The sequence below is a fragment of the Heloderma suspectum genome, chromosome 4 (assembly GCF_057233095.1).
Source record: "Heloderma suspectum isolate Gila_16-S chromosome 4, 16-S_ref, whole genome shotgun sequence".
Taxonomy (NCBI): domain Eukaryota; kingdom Metazoa; phylum Chordata; class Lepidosauria; order Squamata; family Helodermatidae; genus Heloderma; species Heloderma suspectum.
Genome location: NC_139461.1, coordinates 228,524,834 through 228,543,799, shown reverse-complemented (window position 1 = coordinate 228,543,799; position 18,966 = coordinate 228,524,834). Strand labels below are relative to the sequence as shown.

At 40.7% G+C, this 18,966-nt stretch overlaps 1 protein-coding gene across 2 annotated transcripts in view; it reads right to left on the bottom strand.

The window, feature by feature from the left end:
* The window catches only part of BEND5 (BEN domain containing 5), a 1,382,785-nt gene extending 1,374,447 nt beyond the window's left edge, over positions 1-8,338 (bottom strand). For both annotated transcript variants that reach the window (XM_084852552.1, XM_084852551.1), the window contains exon 1: positions 8,093-8,338. In XM_084852552.1, coding sequence (XP_084708678.1) covers positions 8,093-8,198 — 106 coding nt within the window. In that variant the 5' untranslated portion in view covers positions 8,199-8,338. The remainder of the gene's footprint in view (positions 1-8,092) is intronic.
* Between the last annotated feature and the right edge of the window lie 10,628 nt (positions 8,339-18,966).

Here is an 18,966-nt window from a genome sequence, read left to right as displayed (position 1 = left end):
AATGCAGTATTTTGTGCTAGGAAAATGCAATACCCCCATGACAGAATGCTATCTTGATAAAAGAGATTAGATCCCCCTGCAACATAGGAACTATTATATGTTTATTTCAGACACAAAATCATCACTTTTTTAAAAGGGACTGATTCCTGCTTCTCTTTCTTCTGATTAAAAGATACAGGTGAAAATCCTTTTTATATGCAGTGAGATAAGTTCTTTAGGGTGAACATTTATCTGGGGGTATGCCCCATTGAATTCAGTATGTTTACTCCTAAGTAAACATACACTGGATTGTAGTATTCCCCAGTTTGGTATTTCAAACTAGCTCTTGAAACTTAAACTGTGCTAAGTTAGGAATTACAACTACGGCTTTCCCAAAAGACTAGAATCCTGAAGGTCAAAATGTTAGCTAGCATAGATATGACTAGGCACTGCTACAAAAGAAGATGATGCTAAATATGTGCTTCTACAAAGATGTATGAACAACCCGCTTCCGTGCCTTCATTCCCTGTTATCCTAACTCTCACAACTCTATGCAAATAAACAGCACCCCACTGGAACCAAGTATCTTTCTGCAGGATACAAAACTTTCATTTGATGCCTAGAGAAAGGGATGAGAAACATGTGGCCCTCCAAATGTTGTTGGACTGCAGTTCCCATAATTCCTCACTATCAACTATGCTGGCTCAAGCTGATAGAAGCAGCTGTTCACCAATATCTGAAGGCCTGCACATCCCCCCACCCCCCAGTCTTAAGAGTTAGGAACTCCTACTCAGTGAAAACTCTTATCCTCCATGAGTTGGATTTTCATAAAATTATAGTTTCTTGTGTTATCTTCAGTGGACAATTAACCTCTCAGTTCTTTATTCCTCTTACATATTTGAAAACTATCAGCATAGTCCTTTTTAGGCTGTAATCCTATTCACATTAGGTTCAGAATAAGTCCCACTGAATGCAACGGGCCTTCTCAGAAAACATACATGGAACTCAGCTGCATGCAGCATTGAGGTGGGGCGGGGGAATTAATGCAGCAAGTTCTTCCAGCCTTTTCTAACAATTGGGCTGCAATATGTGATGGTTACCTATATTGCAGAACAATCCTAAATGTAAGACTTATTCCCTAGTAAGCGTGCATAGGATTACAGCCTTAGCCTGCAGCATCGAGATGATTAGAAATGTAATTTAAATGAATTACTTTTCTGCTTGTTTTGTAGTTGTTGACCTCCCCTTCATAACTTGTGAAATGTCCTCTTCTTATGGTCTCTGTAAGAAACTCTGTGGGAAATAATGGGAGCTGCAAATGACAACTAACATAGCTGGGCTCCACTGAAATCAAGGCAACCTTCAAAAAAGCTACAGATAAAGCAAGGAATGGATCATGACACAGAATGGAATGCGTTGTGGAGATAGATATGAAATGAGATGGCCCTTGGACTGGCATGACAGCCCCTAGGAGTAGAATGACAGTCCGGAGACTGGAATGACAGAGACCAGGGCCTTTGGGACTGGTACGATGACCCCTGGGAGTAGAACAATAGATTGTGGACTGGAATGATTACTCATGGGAATAGAACAACAGATGTGGGACTGGAATGATGGCCTCTGGGAGTAGAATAACTGGTCTGGGATCAGAATGTCAACCCCTGGGAATGGAATAATGGCCCCTGGGAGTAGAATGACAGGCATGGGATTGGAATAATGATGCCTGGGAATAGAATGATGGACTCTGGAACTGGAATGAAAGCTCTTAGGCATGGAATGAGAGCCCCTGGGAGTTGAATGGTGGACCCTAGGGCTTCCATACTTGAATGACAGACACTGGGAGTAGAATGACAGGACAAGAATGACAGAGCATGGGGCCCTGTGACTGGAATGACAGACCTATGGAATTGTGGCTGCTGGGAGTTCAGTGATGGCAACTGAACATTGTTCCTGTCATCAATTAATGCAAGTAATTACATTACACTGATCGGAGAAATATTGGTATTCATATTTATTTCTTACATCATCATATATAATTAACTGTGTAGTAGAGATACACATAAACAAACAACTTTCACCATAAAATTAATCTGTGTGATTAATGATGAGTCAATACCCAAATATACAAGCAAAACCTCAAATTCTCTCTCTCACACACACACACACACACCTTGAGTATGTATTTTGTGCATATCATTTTCAGCTTCTTCCAGGACTGTCCGTGAAAACATTGTTAGTACCTTTGCACCACACACAAAAACATTTTTAGTACCTTGGCACCACATATTTGAATTGCTTTGCGCTAGTGTAAACATTTTCAGCAAATGAAATGTGATGGACTGGTTATAATGTTATGGCAGGAAGCAGCATACCTCTTTCTGCTGCTGCAACAAAACACACTCCAAACCTTCAATAAGAAGTTGCCTTTGCATGAATCCTATGCACATATCAACCATCTGCTTACTACTTTATTAAGAGGTACTACAAGAGTGTTTCCTCTTGTATCTGCACTTCTGTTGTCATGTAAAGAAGTTCCTGGTGCATTTTCTGGAAATAGACAACAGACTTGCAAGGGCACCCAATGTCACTTAAGTTGACCCTTTTACATAGTACATCCCATAAAATTAATCTCCAGCTCTTTAAATATAAAAACAGCTTAGTTTCTCTGTACTTCTGCTGTCTACCTCCCAAGGAAAAGCTGTTTTTCACCTAGGGAAGGACAAAGATACTGGTAACAGCTTGATTTTCTATTCTCAAAAATGGGTAATTAAGCACTGCATGTTTCTTCATCACAGCAGCTAGGACTGCATTCCTATGTCACCAAGAAACCAATACATCACCTGGTAGAGAACAATCTGTTCAATAATAATCTATTTGCAAAAACCATGCATACCATTTGGAAGCAAGGTGTCTGGTGTCACTAAACTGAAGCTGTTTTCAAAAGCAGTTATTTTAAAATATCCAGTCCTGGAATAAGTTTGAATGATATATGGGGGTGGGGCAGATGAATTGCTTACTGAATTTTTAGGTGTTGCCCCATCATCATTAATTACACAGAAAGATTTCATCTTGAAAGTTGTTCATTAATATGCAGCAACACTACACAGTTAACATTATTTTATGATGGAAGAAATAAACTTGAAGACCAAAATGTCTCTTATGATCTTAATGTAGTTACTTGAATTCACAGATAACACAAATGTCTCCCAGGGAACATCATTCCAGTCCAAGGCCCATCAAACCACTCTCAGGAGTCGTTATTCCATCTGTGGGCCTTTCATCCTTCTCCCTACAGCTGTCAATCCATTACCAGGGGCTCTAATTCCAGTTCTGAGGGCCCCAGGGACTATCATTCAAGTACCAGGTCTGGCAGTGGACATGATTCCAGTCTCTCTTGGTCTGTCATTGCTATTCCCCATCATTTCTCCTTTTCAAGTGCATTATATTGTTTGATTGTTTATTTTATATAAGAGATTTCTAAGCCACACTTCAAAATATCAATATTTTTACAAAATAGCAAACAGAATATTTTCTGAGGTCTGGCTGGCACCAACATCGTCATCTGTTTAAAATTTGTATATGTTAAAGATTTTATTGTATGTTTTTATCATGCTGTATTTTGGGTTTTAATATTCACCAACTGCCCAGATTGCTGTGGCCATTGGGCAGTATACAAATGAAATAAATGAAATGAAACATATTAAAATCATACTATAGCAAAACATCAAACATAAACCATCTAATTTCATTTCTATCCCCATGACCCATTTCATTCCCTATCAGGATCCAAGCTTGCACTGAATTCAATGGAGCCCAGTCATGTCAACTGTCATTCGCAGCAGCCGTTATTTCCTTTGAACCTACTATAGCACTCACTGTTTCCAATGGGCATTCCCTCCTCCTTAGTAAAATGCTTTGCCTAAAGGAGTCACCTTTAGAGTGGCCACTTACGAATCACCAAAGGGGGGGGGGGAAAGAGGGCAGTGATTTGCATACTATTTGAATATGCTAATGTATATGTATAGGTAGACATTTAGAAATAATTACTATAATTTAAATAGAAATACAGTACTGCTCAGCATAGAGTGGAAGACTGTGGCCAGGTAACCTCTGTGTCTGCCTGTTCAGACTGCTGTCCAGGTGCTCAGTGGTGATAGGCCACAGTTCTTATGATTCTTCATCTTTAAATCCAAACTGAACTGGACACGCATGGCCGCTGTTAGATGAGAGCCTACCTCAGCATGGGCCCCAGATCTTCCGAGCAGCCCCAATTGCCATTATCTGCCTTAATACAAGCCTGCTTCTTCCCTCTGAGCTCAGTAACTATGCAGTTACTAGACTTTAGGACTCACTCCCTTAGCAGACTAATAGGGAGTGTAGCATTAATGCACCAGCCTTATAAACTAGAGGGGAGGCTGCCACCTTTCTTCCCACAGTCTGCTCATTGTTGTTTTTTTCGCTCCCTACCCCCACCCCTGCTTTTCTTCTCTTACATGCCCACTGCTGGGAGCTTGCTTGCAATGAAATTTTGAAGAGGGAGAGGGAAGGCAGAAAGAGCTCCATGTGAAATACTGGCATTTTACAGAGCATCTGATTTTACTGCCCCAAACCAGAAGCTTTGGATTCTGCAGAAGTTCAGTAGCTTCTGCATAGCAAAAGATTCAATCAGCCTCCACACACTTCTTTCTCCCTCTCCACTTTAACTTCTCCTAAATAGCTGCAGACCTCTGACTGTACCAAAAGGAGGATTAGGACTATGTGATGTCATGATTCAGGTGGGGCTTTTAAAGAGGTTTAACTGTTTAAAAAAAACAAGAAAAGGGCCTCAGCCACCTCACCTCATAAAGTTAATTTAAGTATGTGCTATCCTTGCAAACCTTCCTCAGCCTCCTAAACTCCTCTGAAGTGCTATCTCTCTGAAAGGAGTCATTTGACTTGGGGAATTCTCTCTCTCCCCACTCCATTTCCAATCACCATGCTTCTTTTCTTCTTTTTTTTCCCCTTCCCAGTCCTCATCTTTCTTTCTCTTCTTTATTCCACCCAGAGCATATCTTGGAGAATTTTAAAAGAGAATTCTCTTTGGTGGGCAAGAGAAGTTCTGAACTGTATTTGACTTTACACAAACAGACAAGGATTTCTTTTTCTCCTCTTTGTTCCCACCCAGTTCTTTGAGAAAAGTGGGTTCACATGGTTGCAGAGGAATGATTGAGGCTATTTTGTTTGTCAGTTGCCATTATCCAACAATAGAAAGGAGTGTAGCTCAGTGGTCGAGCACATGCTTGGCATATAGAAGGTCCCAGGTACAATCCCCGGTATCTCCAGGTAGGGGTAGGAAAGAATCTTGCTTCAAACCCTGGAGAACCACTGCCAGTCAGTGCTGATAACACTGGGCTTGATGGACCAAGGGTCTGACTCAGTATATAGCAGCTCCCTACGTTCCTATGAACAGAAAGCTTTAATAAAAAATAGGAGTTAAATTTTTTTTAAGTGGAGGGGAGATAAATACTGCTCACTTATACAGTCCTATGTATGTCCATTCAGCCGTAAACCCCGTTATGTTTAATGGGGCTTGCTCCCAGGAAAGTGTGCCTAGGATTCCAGCACAAGTTACTTTTGCAGGGAGGTTTGCAGCCTGCTCTTCTACATGTTTACTCAGAAACAAGTCCTGAGTTGTGAGGAGAGTATTGCAGGCTTAATACACTGCCCACCTGATTACAAATCAATGAATTGGCTACCCTTTCAGCCCAGTCCTATGCATGTTTTGTCATTTGTGTTTTTTCATTTTGCATGGACTCTAGCTTCAGTGGTGAGGGAAACGCACTTAATACATGCTCTGAGTTTCTCCATAACTTAGCCCTAGTTTTGAAAACATACTCCTTGGCTGTATCCTGGTGAAGTCTTGGCACAAATGAAGTTATGGGGAGGAAGATACAATGCGAGCTTGTGTATAAGGAGGAGGAAGTAGAGGAGAGTTGCACAAAACAAAACATCTGTTTTATGAAGAATTGCTAGAGGATGGAAGATTGTTGAATGGAGAGGAACAGAATGGTGGAGGGAGACTCAGTAGTGAAAGAAAAGCATTCTGCATATGCTCAGAGGCACTCTATATTTAAGAACATAAGAAAAGTCATGCTTCCCCTGACCAAGGTCAATCAAGTCCAGCATTCTGTTCACACAGTGGCCAACCAGAAACCCACAAGCAGGACATGAATGCAAAAGCACCCTCCCACTCTTGTTCCCCTGCTGTTAACATTGGTGAAATGCAAATGAATTCCAGTAATTCTAAATTTGTGTGCACATATATTTAGAGATGTGCACTGAATTCAGACCAAGGTTGAAGTCCAAGAAGAACTGGGCAGTCTTTATGTCACAAAATAACATATTTTGCTTTAGTTTTGTTTTCTAATCCTAGGGCACAATTTTACCATGGGATCCCATCACTGTCCTTTGAGGGAGGGCAATGATGTGACCATGAGATGGCCATTCTTCCAATGCCAGCACACTTCACTATGAAAAAGCCTTACACTAGATTTCAAGCATCATAATTCCCTAGCCCCTACTCCTGTCCTTCTGTAACTTTGCGGGGCAGGGGGTTGCCTCAGGACACCTCTATGACCTGTGCATTTTCATATAAACTTAACCAAAAACTGGGCTGGGGCGGGTGGGATGAAGTGAAAGTGAATCATTCCCTCCCCCAAATTGGAGAACTCCCTTTCCATATGAACTTCTGTGCCTATCCTTCTGAAACTTTGCTGGTTTCTTACTTAGGGACACCTCTAGGATGTCTGTTATTTTTCAGAACAATGGTCCACAAGGAACATAGGCAAATATGCCCCCTTTTAGAGACCCTCAAAATGTCAAGGCTACCCTTGCACAAAACCTCTGTGGCTATCTTTCTGCAATTTTGCAGACATGATCTGCTCTGATGGGGCAAATTTTCATCCAATTTGTCCAAGGAATAAAAAAGTTATTGGCACTTCCCTTTTTTAAAAAAAACAAAATATAAAGGCACATAGCACAAAAACTCTGCACCTATTTCTTGACATTGGGCATATGTAATCGCCTCTTAAGGGGCTAATATGCCTACTATTATCATCCAGTTCTGTCTAAGATTTTAAAAAGTTACAGCGTTTGTTTGTTTTTAATTTCCCATGATAGTCAACAGGAAGCACAAGGCCTCAGTTTTCTGAACCTTGACTTGGGTTTGATACTGAGCTGAAGTGGACTGACTCCAAATTGGCCTATATACATACATACACACACCACTGAATCAGAGTCTGAGTTGAAGGGTGGGGCGGTCAGTGCACACTTCTAATGTATGTATGTGTATCTGCATATATATATATATACACACACACACACACGTGTGCACTGACCCCACCCCCAACTTTAACTCAGACACCGATTCAGTGGTGTGTGTGTGGGGGGGGTGTACACACACACACACACATTATATTAGAGGTGTGCACTGACCCCCTGCTTCAACTCAGACATATATACCTATATATCACTATATATCTCTATATCTCAAACCACATGCAAACCACATACATAACTACACATGTGCTATGAGCCTGTGCCCCGGATCTTTTAAGAACATAGCAACGTCCCTGCTGGACGGGCCTTCAAACAGAGGCTGCCATCAAATAGAGAACAGTCCTCTGGGAGTCCTTCAAATAGAGAACGGACCTCTGTGAAAGACGCCATACGCCACTCTACCACTAATTGGGAAAGGGGGGCAGGCTCTCCGTTTCCTAGTCAAGGGGGGCTAGTCTCTCAAGATGCCCGTTAGGGACGGGTCTCTTTTCGGCCCTCACACCGGCGAGGGTAACGCTCCTCTTGCTTCTTGGGGAGTAACGCTCGCACGTCCGCGTTTCCCTCTCCCTCGCGTAACGGGGACCCTTCTCCACGCCCACCATGGCGCCTCTTACATGACACGCAAGGTCGTTCCCTCAAAGGGGCCCGCGGTCCCGGTCTGGTGCCCCTTGCGAAAGTCGCCTCCCTTTGACCCCTAAGGAAAGGGCTGTTGCCGCCGCTTTTTCTTTTCACGGACTCCAGCCAACTCCTCCAGCCCTCGCCTCCCCCGGGAGGACAGCCACGAATAATGACGAACCCGTGTCCGCAGTCTTGCTCCTCTCCGCCATGTTTGTTTTCATTCCTTCTTTCCCTCCCCCTCCCCCTCCCCCTCCCGCCGCAAGACGCTGTCTGGACGTCACCATGGCAACCCACGTCACAGCCCGGGGAGTCCCTTGTTCCTTCTGCTGGTGCCTGTGAGCAAGAGGGCTTAATGTTAAGGAGAAGCAGAGCCAAGTCCGCGGCCCGTTCCAGGGACGACCTAGCCAGCCATACTGAGTTGGGAGCAAGCGCGGTTCAGCACTGTGGCGCTACAGTCTAAATCAACGTGATGTCATGTCACAGGATCGAGCCGCGGGGCTGCAAATGTGCCACACGTGTGCAGTCTGCATTGGCCATGCTTATTCGGAAGAAGACCCGCTGAGTCCAAGGCACACATCACCGAGTTAAGCCATCCTTTCTTCCGAGTAAACATGCCTAGGCTCTGGCTGCACGGCTGCAGCCCTCATGCACCCTTTCTTGGGAATAAACTCCAATAAACTCAGTGGGAGTTACTTCCACGGAAAGAAGAAAAGGCTGCCTTGCACGATCGAGGCTGTGTGTAAGATGCTGTCGATCCATCCAGATCCAGCAGTACATGTGTGAGCATAAACAGGAAGAGGTTGTGGGGAGTGGTAGAAAAAGAACCTCCTCCCCACCTTAGCATCACTTTGGAAAGAGACAGTGCCTCTATTCTCTTCTTACTTGGACCGCATGAATAAACGAGGCCATATGGAAGAGATATCTTATACTCCCTCCTGGTCCAAAAACCAGTGAGCAATCCCAGAGAGATTATTACACCGACGCTGTAAAGCTGAGCATGAGGTCATTAAAGTAAAGTAACCCACCAGTGGAGGGAATGTGTTCGTGGCTTCCCCATCTTGCAGTCAAGGCTTCCTTTCTATAGGGCGTCATTATAATGATGCGACCTTGGGCCTCCCTGGAGTGATAAGGAGGCTGGTCATGAATATCCCCTCCCCCCATTTAATTAGGAGGCCTAGCACTGACGCCCTTTAGCAAGATGGGAATAATTGTGCGGGATCATCCCCCTCAGACGGCAGGTGATCTATTTGTGTGTGGCAGCCAGGGACTTATGCCATATGTGCAGGATCACACACGCTTGTATTCCACATTAATTAATCTAGAAGAATTAAAACTTCCTGTTGTCATACAGTCACTAAACTGATTAGAAACTCCATTTCTCCCATAAGCAGGAATTGAAAGTAAGGTACAGACCCTGACTTTCACTGTGATGCAGTGTGAGAGTCCATGGTAATGGACCTCTTTCTGTCTCACTTTCCCCTTCATTCAGGCAGAATGAATGAAGAGGTACAGTGTACCTCTGTTCACTGGTTGCAGAGCGAGTGTCTCAATACATTGCTAAAGGAAGTAGCAGAAAAGGTTAGGTAATGGATAGGGAGACACCACTGCTTCATCCTCTCTGTCATCTCTAAGCTCTTAAAATGATAAGCAGCCAGAGTTTTTTCAGTTCATGCCAATGAGTGAAGGGGGGGGGGGGTTCTAATCCACTTTAGTGAAAGGAATGTGGGAGTGGTGATTTTGAATTAACACAGAGTAAAGAGTGTGATAGTATGTGTGTCTATGTATTTGTTAATTCACATTAAGGGGGAGCTAACTTGCATTGATTGATCTTGAGTATATGCTCATAATGTGTGTATACTACCCCGTAATATGTTAAGGGTGCAATCCTATGCATGTTTAGACAGCTGGCTGGCCGAGGAATGCTGGGAGTTGTAGGACTTTCTTCTGTCTAAACATCCATAGGATTGCACCTTAAATGGCTTATGAAGAAGTTGGTATGTGAAGACATCATCTTTTTTTTCTGTCTAGCTAGCTGGAGGATTTCAATGCCACTCCTTCCTCTCAGGTGTGTCAATGTTAACTCTTTTCCAGTAAATGGATCTAAAGAGAGGAATTCCTCTGTCTGGATCCAGTTACTGGAGAACAGGTGACATTGATACATATGAGAAGAAGGAGTGTGTGTTTACCTATCACATATATTTTATTGGGGGCCTGTTAACATACTTACAGAAACCTAGAATACCACCATTTAAGATGATCTTGAGATAAGTCATGGGGTGGGGTTTTTTTTCCAATTTGACAGAACAGAGATATCTGTAGGGATCATAACTGTACACTGGAGCAAATATGTTTGTGTACATTTTACCAGATAAATGGCAAAATACTACTGCACAACAGGAATCTATGACATCATATGAGGGCACCAAAATGGAGAAGAGGGGGACCATGTAAGCCGTCCGGGGTTCCTTGCAAGAGGAAGAAAGGCACAATATAAATGTAATACTAATAAACAGTAATAATAGTGGCAAAAGCCCTCCCAGATGCTGTATTTTACAGATAGAAATTTTATAATAATTACTATCAATTCAGGTCCTTCATGCCCAAGTCCCACAAGATTACAATACCAGCCCCCAAACCACATGGTCTGGAGTGGTTCCCTTATAGTTAATTAAGTATAGGCTTGAATCCTGAGATTGCAGTTCACTCTTTCCCTCTATGCCATTATTTATAGCATCAGATAACTGCCCCATAGACACAGTTAGTGATCAAAGTGAAGGAATATGATAAATACCACAGAGGAGACAACCAGTAGCAATATATTCTTTCCACTTTGTTGAGATAAATCACTGTTATACAAAATGACCTTTCACCATTCCTACTTGTATGCTCTAAGTTCTGTGGGCAGGAGGACTAACTAAAGTAGACTCATGCCACATGCCTTGCTATGTGAGATCTGTGTTTAAATATTCCAGGCGGAGTGCTGTGATCGGCTGCAATTATTCAAGGTCCCATCCTCTATTGCTGCTATGAGGGCGGAAAGGAGATGGAAGGGGCAGTCATATTAGCATGTCTACTGACTCCAATAGGAATGTTTTAACTTGCACACTCTCTTTTGTGGGTGTTATATTAGAGTGACTCTTGTAGAGCTTGGAAAGAAGCTCTGAGCAAGCCAAGGGTTCCTACTCTGCTCCACTCCTCCCCTGCTTTGTCCCTTTTTCACAGGGCTTCACTGGCATAATATCGGCAATAGTATTCCCCTAGTCCAGTGGTTCCCAAACTTGGCCTAGCACAGAAGTGTCCTTCCATTAAGTTTATTTTTTTCCACCTGTGTAGTACTGTGTTCCGCTGCCACAGGAAGATTTATGAGCAATCTTATCCTTGCCCAGCAGGTGTAAGACATGGATAGGATTGCCCTTTTTAGAAATGTAGGCAAGTTCCTGACCCTTCTGGAAAATTACCTTTAACTAGGCACATGGTCATAAATATCTACCTCAAAAAATGTGTGTTTTATATCCTTACTGATCATATAGGGCTTCTCTTTTTAAATTCTTATCTGATAAACATCACTACACACAATAACAGTGCCATCTATATGAGGAAGATGAATAGGTGAGTCAGCTCTGCTGGGATTTTAGCATGTGGGTCGAGTGAGTTTAGGAATTTCAAGCATGAAGCTTACAGCTAAGTAAGAAAAAAATATTGCTCTGTTCAGACTGAGGCAGATCAAAAGTACTAACACAGAGGATCCATTGATCATAAGAGAATCCTTCTTGGAAAAAGAATTTGACCATAGTTACAAAGTAGTTAACAGATAACATTATTCAATGCTCCCCCGCCTGCCACCCCGGCCGGGTTTTTTAAAGGAGTATCATTAATTTACATTATTATACCATATTGTGAGTATGTAATGTGTTGTGCAGAAGTAAACCAGGGGAGAGGGGAATGCAGGTTTCTGCTTGGAGTATCTTACAATTTACATTTTCACAAAAGGGAGAGAAATGGGAAATTCTGTGATTATTTCTGAATTTCTTTTCTTCTCTGAGACCATGAGTCTGTCTGCTTGGGAAGATTTATTCTGAAGAGGCAGGCTCTAAAGCAGTTTGCCAAAACCAAAGACTGTCCCTTGTCTCCCCAGAATAACAAAGAACAATGAAAAACTTTATGAATTGGATAAACAACTCAAATGCATGTAGAGGGATTTGAACAGACCCCTTTAACAGTGAGAATGATGGAGTATGTGGAGCAGCATGATGTGAGTCATATGTGGGAACAGTTGAACCAACTCCTTCCCCACGACTCCACTCTGACAGCAAAAGCAAAAACCCCAAATTCCAGGTATAGGATATTAGCCCCAAAAGAGAGTAAGTCAGGCTGGACTGCTGTTTCAGAGAAGATAAATTAATGTGAAGGCACAGAATTTACCATTCTCCCTTCAGAGATAGTGGTTTAGCCTGCTTCCAATATCCCAATTTAGAAATAATCAAAACATAGTGCGGAACATCACAACTGAGTTTATCTGCATGCAAACAGAGGGAAAGAGGCATAACAGAGCAATAAAAGAAGGACTACAGTGCTACTGGGTACCCACTTCTAGGCTTTCCCTGTTGTATTCCTAATGTGCATTCTCAGAGCATCTCTACACCAGCCTAAAATCCAACATTTAAAACAGGGCTTTCTGCTTCCGTTTTAAATGCAGGATCACATTTAAGGAACAGACTTCCTTTACATGTGCTTCCTCCCCCCTCCTTTTCCTCCTTATCTGAATCTTCCACATGTTTTAATGGTCTAGCTCCTCTTATTGCAGTTTTTCCTCTTTCAGGGAGGGGATTCAAGCAGGATAATGTAATAGCTCATTATCTCTGATCTTTTTAACAATAGAATAAAGGTCACGGAGGGAGCAATCCTATGGCCTCTAGACAGCGGCTAGATGGCCATAGGACATGCTATTTTCTGGGAACATACCTCGGAACCTGCACTCCAAGGTTGGTTCCCGGAGAACCAACCTCCCCACACTTCTGCTCTGCCGTGAAGGCAGAGCGAAACAGCCCCATCCTCCACGCTTGCAAGAGCAGCGCAGAGTGGCCGGAAAGGGACATGGCTGGGGGCGTTCTGGGATGGGGAGAACGTAACTGCCTGTATGACAGTAGCCTCCTTCCCTGCTCCATCCTCCCACAGCTAGACAGCCACAAACAGCTGTCTAGCAGAAAAACCAGGGCAGGAGAAGTGCGGAGGGAATGATCCTCTCTGTGCTTCTCCTGCCCTGCTTTGGATAGGCAGTCACCTCTGAGTTCGGAGGCAGCCACCTATCTAGATAGGATTGCTCCCTTAGTTTAGGAGATGCCCTGGAGGTTAACGATGTCATCGAAAGGGCCCTCAAACGTCCATGAGTGAGCAATCTCAAGAGCAGGATAAAAGCTCCTTCTGAAGAAGCCCTCAGATTGTTCAGCAAGTTATTTAAGATAGTAACAAGGTCCGTGGCTTTGTGAGATCAGGAACTCCCCTCTGCTTCTTCCAGGTAGTGCTACTTGGTTAATAGCACTACAGAAAGAAAGTTTGGTATATTGAGTAGTGTGTGACTCGATCTAGGGGGACCTGAGACCAAACCACTCTTCAGCCATTAGCTCACCTTGTACCTTGGGCAAGTGATCCTTGTTCAGCCTATGTATGGTGTTCGGGGAGCTAGCTTCTGTATTTGTTGGACTGAATATGAGTACAGAAGCCCCCAGCTGTCAATGAACAGTGGTATATATAAGCAGCTGTCATTAATATATATGAATTCAGCAAAACAAACAAAAAAGTAGAAAGGCAATGCTTTCACATCCCAACACTAGTCACAAGATACTCTGATCCTATGATCACCAAACATAAGATTGGAACAGACCTAAAACATTCCTGACCAATGCCTAGTAAATCCTATAGTGCAAGACTCTAGCTTCCTTAAGCTACTTGCCTTTCAAAATTATACAATGATGGTTTTATAGTACAATTTATTTCCACAATACCTGTTTCCTATATTTTGTAAGACTTGTCCAGACACTTTAGCCAGTGACACACTATGAATTGAGAAGCAACGGTGTTCATTTCCCTTGGCTTGTTGGATATTTAAGGTAAAGACTTAATCTTATTTTTGTATTTATAAATGTTTATCTTGGATTAGACATTATCTGCTAAGGATTTTGACCTGCTTTTGTTGAACGACTAAAAGGCATAATCCTATAATAGCAGATTAGAATTTTAGCACAAATTTCACATATGGTCCCTATTCATTCCTTATGATATCCTTCACACCTATACATCAAATATATGACATAGCCAGATGGGCGATTAATAAATTTAATAAATAATAATAATAATAATAATAATAATAACTGCTTATTTTCTACTAACTACAATCTGTCTTGCAGCATTCAGTGGGTATACCAAATAATGTTTGATTGGGTATAGTTTAAAAGTTCATGCTTCACAACTGCACAGAAGGTTTGAATGGTTTGGAATGATTCTAACCTCATCCATTCCATTTTTATCCCATCCCTAAATAGTTTTGCTTATTTCAAAATGCTTCTTCTTTATTCTTTGCCCATTATTTTTATCCACTAATAAGTTTTGTTCCAGTATTTTCATTCCATTCTGAAATTAATATGCCTACAAACCAAGAGTGCTGTTTCAGTGTGAAGGCGCAGAGACAGATTCTCAGCAAAGTTTACTCCCTTCAGTTAATTTTGTCTACTCTTTTAACTTCATAATAACTATAGCAGTATTATCAACAAAAGCTAAATTGAAGAATGCTTTCTACATCATCAAAGGGTATAATTTTCTGGACCAACCAAACAGAAGCTACTGATAAATCCAGTTTTCAGTTTCAAGTTTTGAAGGTTATTAAATACTGCAAATTGTGGTATTTTCCACAGTTAGAAGCACAATTACATGAGGCTGAAATGGGAGCTGAGGTGGACTAGTGAACTAGTTGTTAGCCCAATAAAAGGTATCCCTTTCAAACTGTTTACAACTATTTTACACCTGCAAAGTGGTTTGTGCTCTGTTTTATGTTTACCCTCGCAACAATCTTGTTGCTGTCATTTCCATTTTATACATGAGGAATTAAAGCAGAGAGACCAACTTTCTATATGGCTCTAACAGTGCAATCCTATATATATATATATATGTGTGTGTGTGTGTGTGTGTGTGTGCGCGCATGTGCACGTGCCGCATTCAGTTCAATGGGACTTACTCCTAGGTAACTGAAATGGTACAGCAGTACACACTTACCTGGGACTAAGCCCCACTGAACACTGTGGGACTTAATTCTGAGTAGTAACATAGTATGAGTAGTATGCATAGGATTGCACTGTAAGGTTAAGCAAGAATTTGAGAGGTGCTCCCTGCACTGGCTTTTGTATATTATTGCTTTCCCCCCCCCTGCTACTGTGTAGAATTTACTATCAGAGTTGTAGGAATGCTTATCCTTGGCGGGGGGGAGGGGTGTTCTTGCATATGGGGTTTGTGTTTTTGTATTTTATTATTTATATTCAGTTTAGTGTTCTGATGCTTTTGTGTGATGTTATTTTTATCAGTAGCTTTGGGTTCATCTTTGATGGAGAAAACCGGAATAATAATAATGACAAAATTTAACCTATATCTCCTAGAATGTATGTAAAATATTTATCGGCTGCCTTTCAGAGCAGGAACCCTCCCAAGGTGGTGTACAACAGAATTCTCTGTCTGGTGCAGTACACTGGCTCCCTTCCCACAGTTCTTTCCAAGTTCAAAATGGCAGCACCACCTAGTAGTGGTAGCTCCCCATACTTTTCCATGAAACAACCATTTGGAACTATTTGAATGCACCAAGAGAAGGAACAGTGGCAGTTCTGAATATTTAAACACTAATCTTGTCAACCCGTTTACTGAAGAATAGCAATATAACTTCAACTCTCTAGCCCCCACCCCCACCCTCAAGTATTATAAAAACCTTGCAAGTACACCTTTAAAATATGCATAGTATTCTCTCTCTTTTTACCTGAGTACTACCAAATTGTTATTTCTAAACTCCATTATCTATTCACAATTATTTAAAGTGTGGTGTGTCTAATGACATGAAGATTTAGGGTATAATTCATGAATCTATAATTTGCTGGTTGATAGCACTATGAAATTTCAAAGTAACTATATGAATCTAAATTTAATGTTCTGTTGGAAAACAGCATCAGCAAAATATCACATTTTGCCTTAGGATTTCTGTTATGAACTGAGTAAGCTGTCAGTTGGATATAAATTGGATCCATTCTCTTCATATCTACTCATGTCGGAGGTTGCAAAGTTGTTATTGTTGGATCACTGAGATTAGACAAAGAAACAGGGCGGTTTGTGGGAGGAGTAATGCAAATTACATGCTCAGGTACAAACAACACTATATAGACAAAGAAAAACAGGTGTCTTTTCAGTTCATTCACTCTCAAAACCTTTGCAATTGATTAGGAACTTCATAGCCTTGATTTGGATTCTGTACAAGACTTTTTTTTTCTGTGAACGAATAATGTAAGTTTTCATTCTACTACTACTTTTGAGAAAGTTAAAAGTTTTGGTTTATATGGCAAGTATATAAATTATTATGTTAACATTAAAAGTATTAACTTTCCAAGCTATTAATCTGACATATTCAACATGGAGCAACAATTTGTAATTTGTTCTGTTATTTTAATATAAATTGTAACCATATTTTGAGGCTTAATGTAAGGCCGTATAGTAATGTAAGACTACTAGAATAGTAGTTCATTTTTAACTAATATGCAGTAAGCAACTTTTGCACAATATATTGGTACTGTGACAGTAAATTAAATTATGCAGCAATCCTCTAATTCCTTGCTTCTGGAATAATTCAAATGACTATTGGTGGGCTATTCCAGAAATAAGATGTGTGGAATTACTGCTCTTTACAGCCTTTAAGATCACATCCTTGCATTTTAATCCCAAAGCTAATTTGGTTGTGATTTTCAAATTATTTCTGGAGTATTCCCCTTGACTTCAGTGGAACAACTCCAAAGTAAATACTTTAAGGACTGTTGTTAAACCAGTTTTAGGATTACTATTCATTATTAAATTATAATGGCATTATTGGATTTGCAGTCTGATTCTGTGCACATTCTCTTGGAAGCAAGTCCCAGCAAATTCAGTGGAATTTACTCCCAAAGTACGCATACTGTTTAAATCAAAGTACTCCATTTTCACTGGATTATGCATAAGTCAATACATATGAAACATGTAGATATTGTGAAAGGAATGTACTGAATTATTCTTGAACACAGAATTATTCTTTGCAAAATAAGCTGGAATGCATTTAAAATACCAGTCAAATGACTGAAATGCAAAGCATCAATTCTATTTAAATAAAAGTATTTTTTTCAGAGGGGGGAGGGTGATCATGGCTGCTAACTAGTTCCTAAATATAGAAGATAGTTTGAGCGTGAATAGTTTTAGACTGGACGTTTAGAGTGAAATGTATGGTATTAAATCTTAGGCAAAATCCTAACCACCCTGAAAGTAATACATACTTATATAATATTGAGTATTACAGAAACATAGATTTCAAACAGAGATAGATGCACATGAGTTATATGTAATAGTGTGATCATTAAAACTGTTAAAAAGAGTAGCGGCACCTATGTTCTGAAATGTTTTGATTATTGAAGCATATTTGGCACATTCTTTGTTGGCTTTTCATTATCAAGTCAAAACCGCACTGTTCCAGATAATGTTTTGATATGGCTAATTGATTATCCGTTATATGCTGATGTTCTGTCAACTTCTTTTTCAATCTGGCTTTTAAAATGTTTTTTTGCTTGTTTTCATATTTTATTTTTATTATCATAAAACTGTTTTATGGTGGATTGTTCATGAATTTGGGTGCCTTTTGGTGACAACGATTCTTCAGTCTTCCCCAACCTGGCATCCTCTAGGTATTTTGGGCTTCAGCTCCCATCAGCCTTACCCAGCATGGCCAGTGGTCAGGAATGCTGTGAGTTGTAGTCCAAAACAATCGGAGAGCACCAGGTTGGGAAAGGTTGTTCGAGTGCATCTAGTTTTAATGTTCTGTATATTTTAAATTGTTTTATTGTGTGTTGTTTGGTTTTAATTTTTGTGAACCGCCCAGAGAGCTTCGGCTATTGGGCAGTATAGAAATAAATAAATAAATAAATAAATAAATAAATAAGTTTTATTTTGGGATAATTGCTTATTGTTTATTAAAAATGAGAGGTACTAGACGTTTTTGCTCTTTTAAGAGAAATATATATGACTAGAAAGAAATAATATACCATTTAAAATGTCTGGAGTTCTTTTCATATGATAGAAACTATCATATTTTGTTTGTATTCATTTTAAGCCATCAGAACTATATATTATTCTTGCCAATCCCATTCTGTATCTCTGCAGTGTATAATCATGTGCATATTAATACACTACAAACAACCGACATCATGAATTACAGAGTCTTTGGCCCTTTATCTTCTTTAAGTGGTATACATCTGACATTTTTTTTATAGTGTAATTCTTTAAAACAGGGTGTATTTGAACTAAACAGATTTTGCCAGAGATCAGCCGTCCATATGCTAATATTAGAAACAGATGGGGTTTCATCCCACACCCAGTATGAATGTAATTTGATGTTAATCCGATAGGAGCCGTGCCTTTGTTCAAGTATAGGACATAGGGAGGAACAATGTTTTTAGTACCTTCCTTCGTTTCAATGACAATACAAAATGGTGTGAAAGTCAATGAACAGAATCAAGTGTCAGTACTGCCACATAATCCCACACATGCGGATCAGATCAGTGTTGAAGTTACCTGTATACATGTTCAATAGCTTAATGACTGAGTGCTAGGGTATTTTCGCTTTGTGTTAGAAATCCCACTAAAATGAATACACAGAGTAGAAACTTAGAACTGGTACATACACTCCACATATAATTAACTACATTTCTGAATTTAAGACTTGAAACATTGTAGAATAATCTCAGCTATCCATATTGACCAAGATAATAAAGATGTTTAGACAATCAT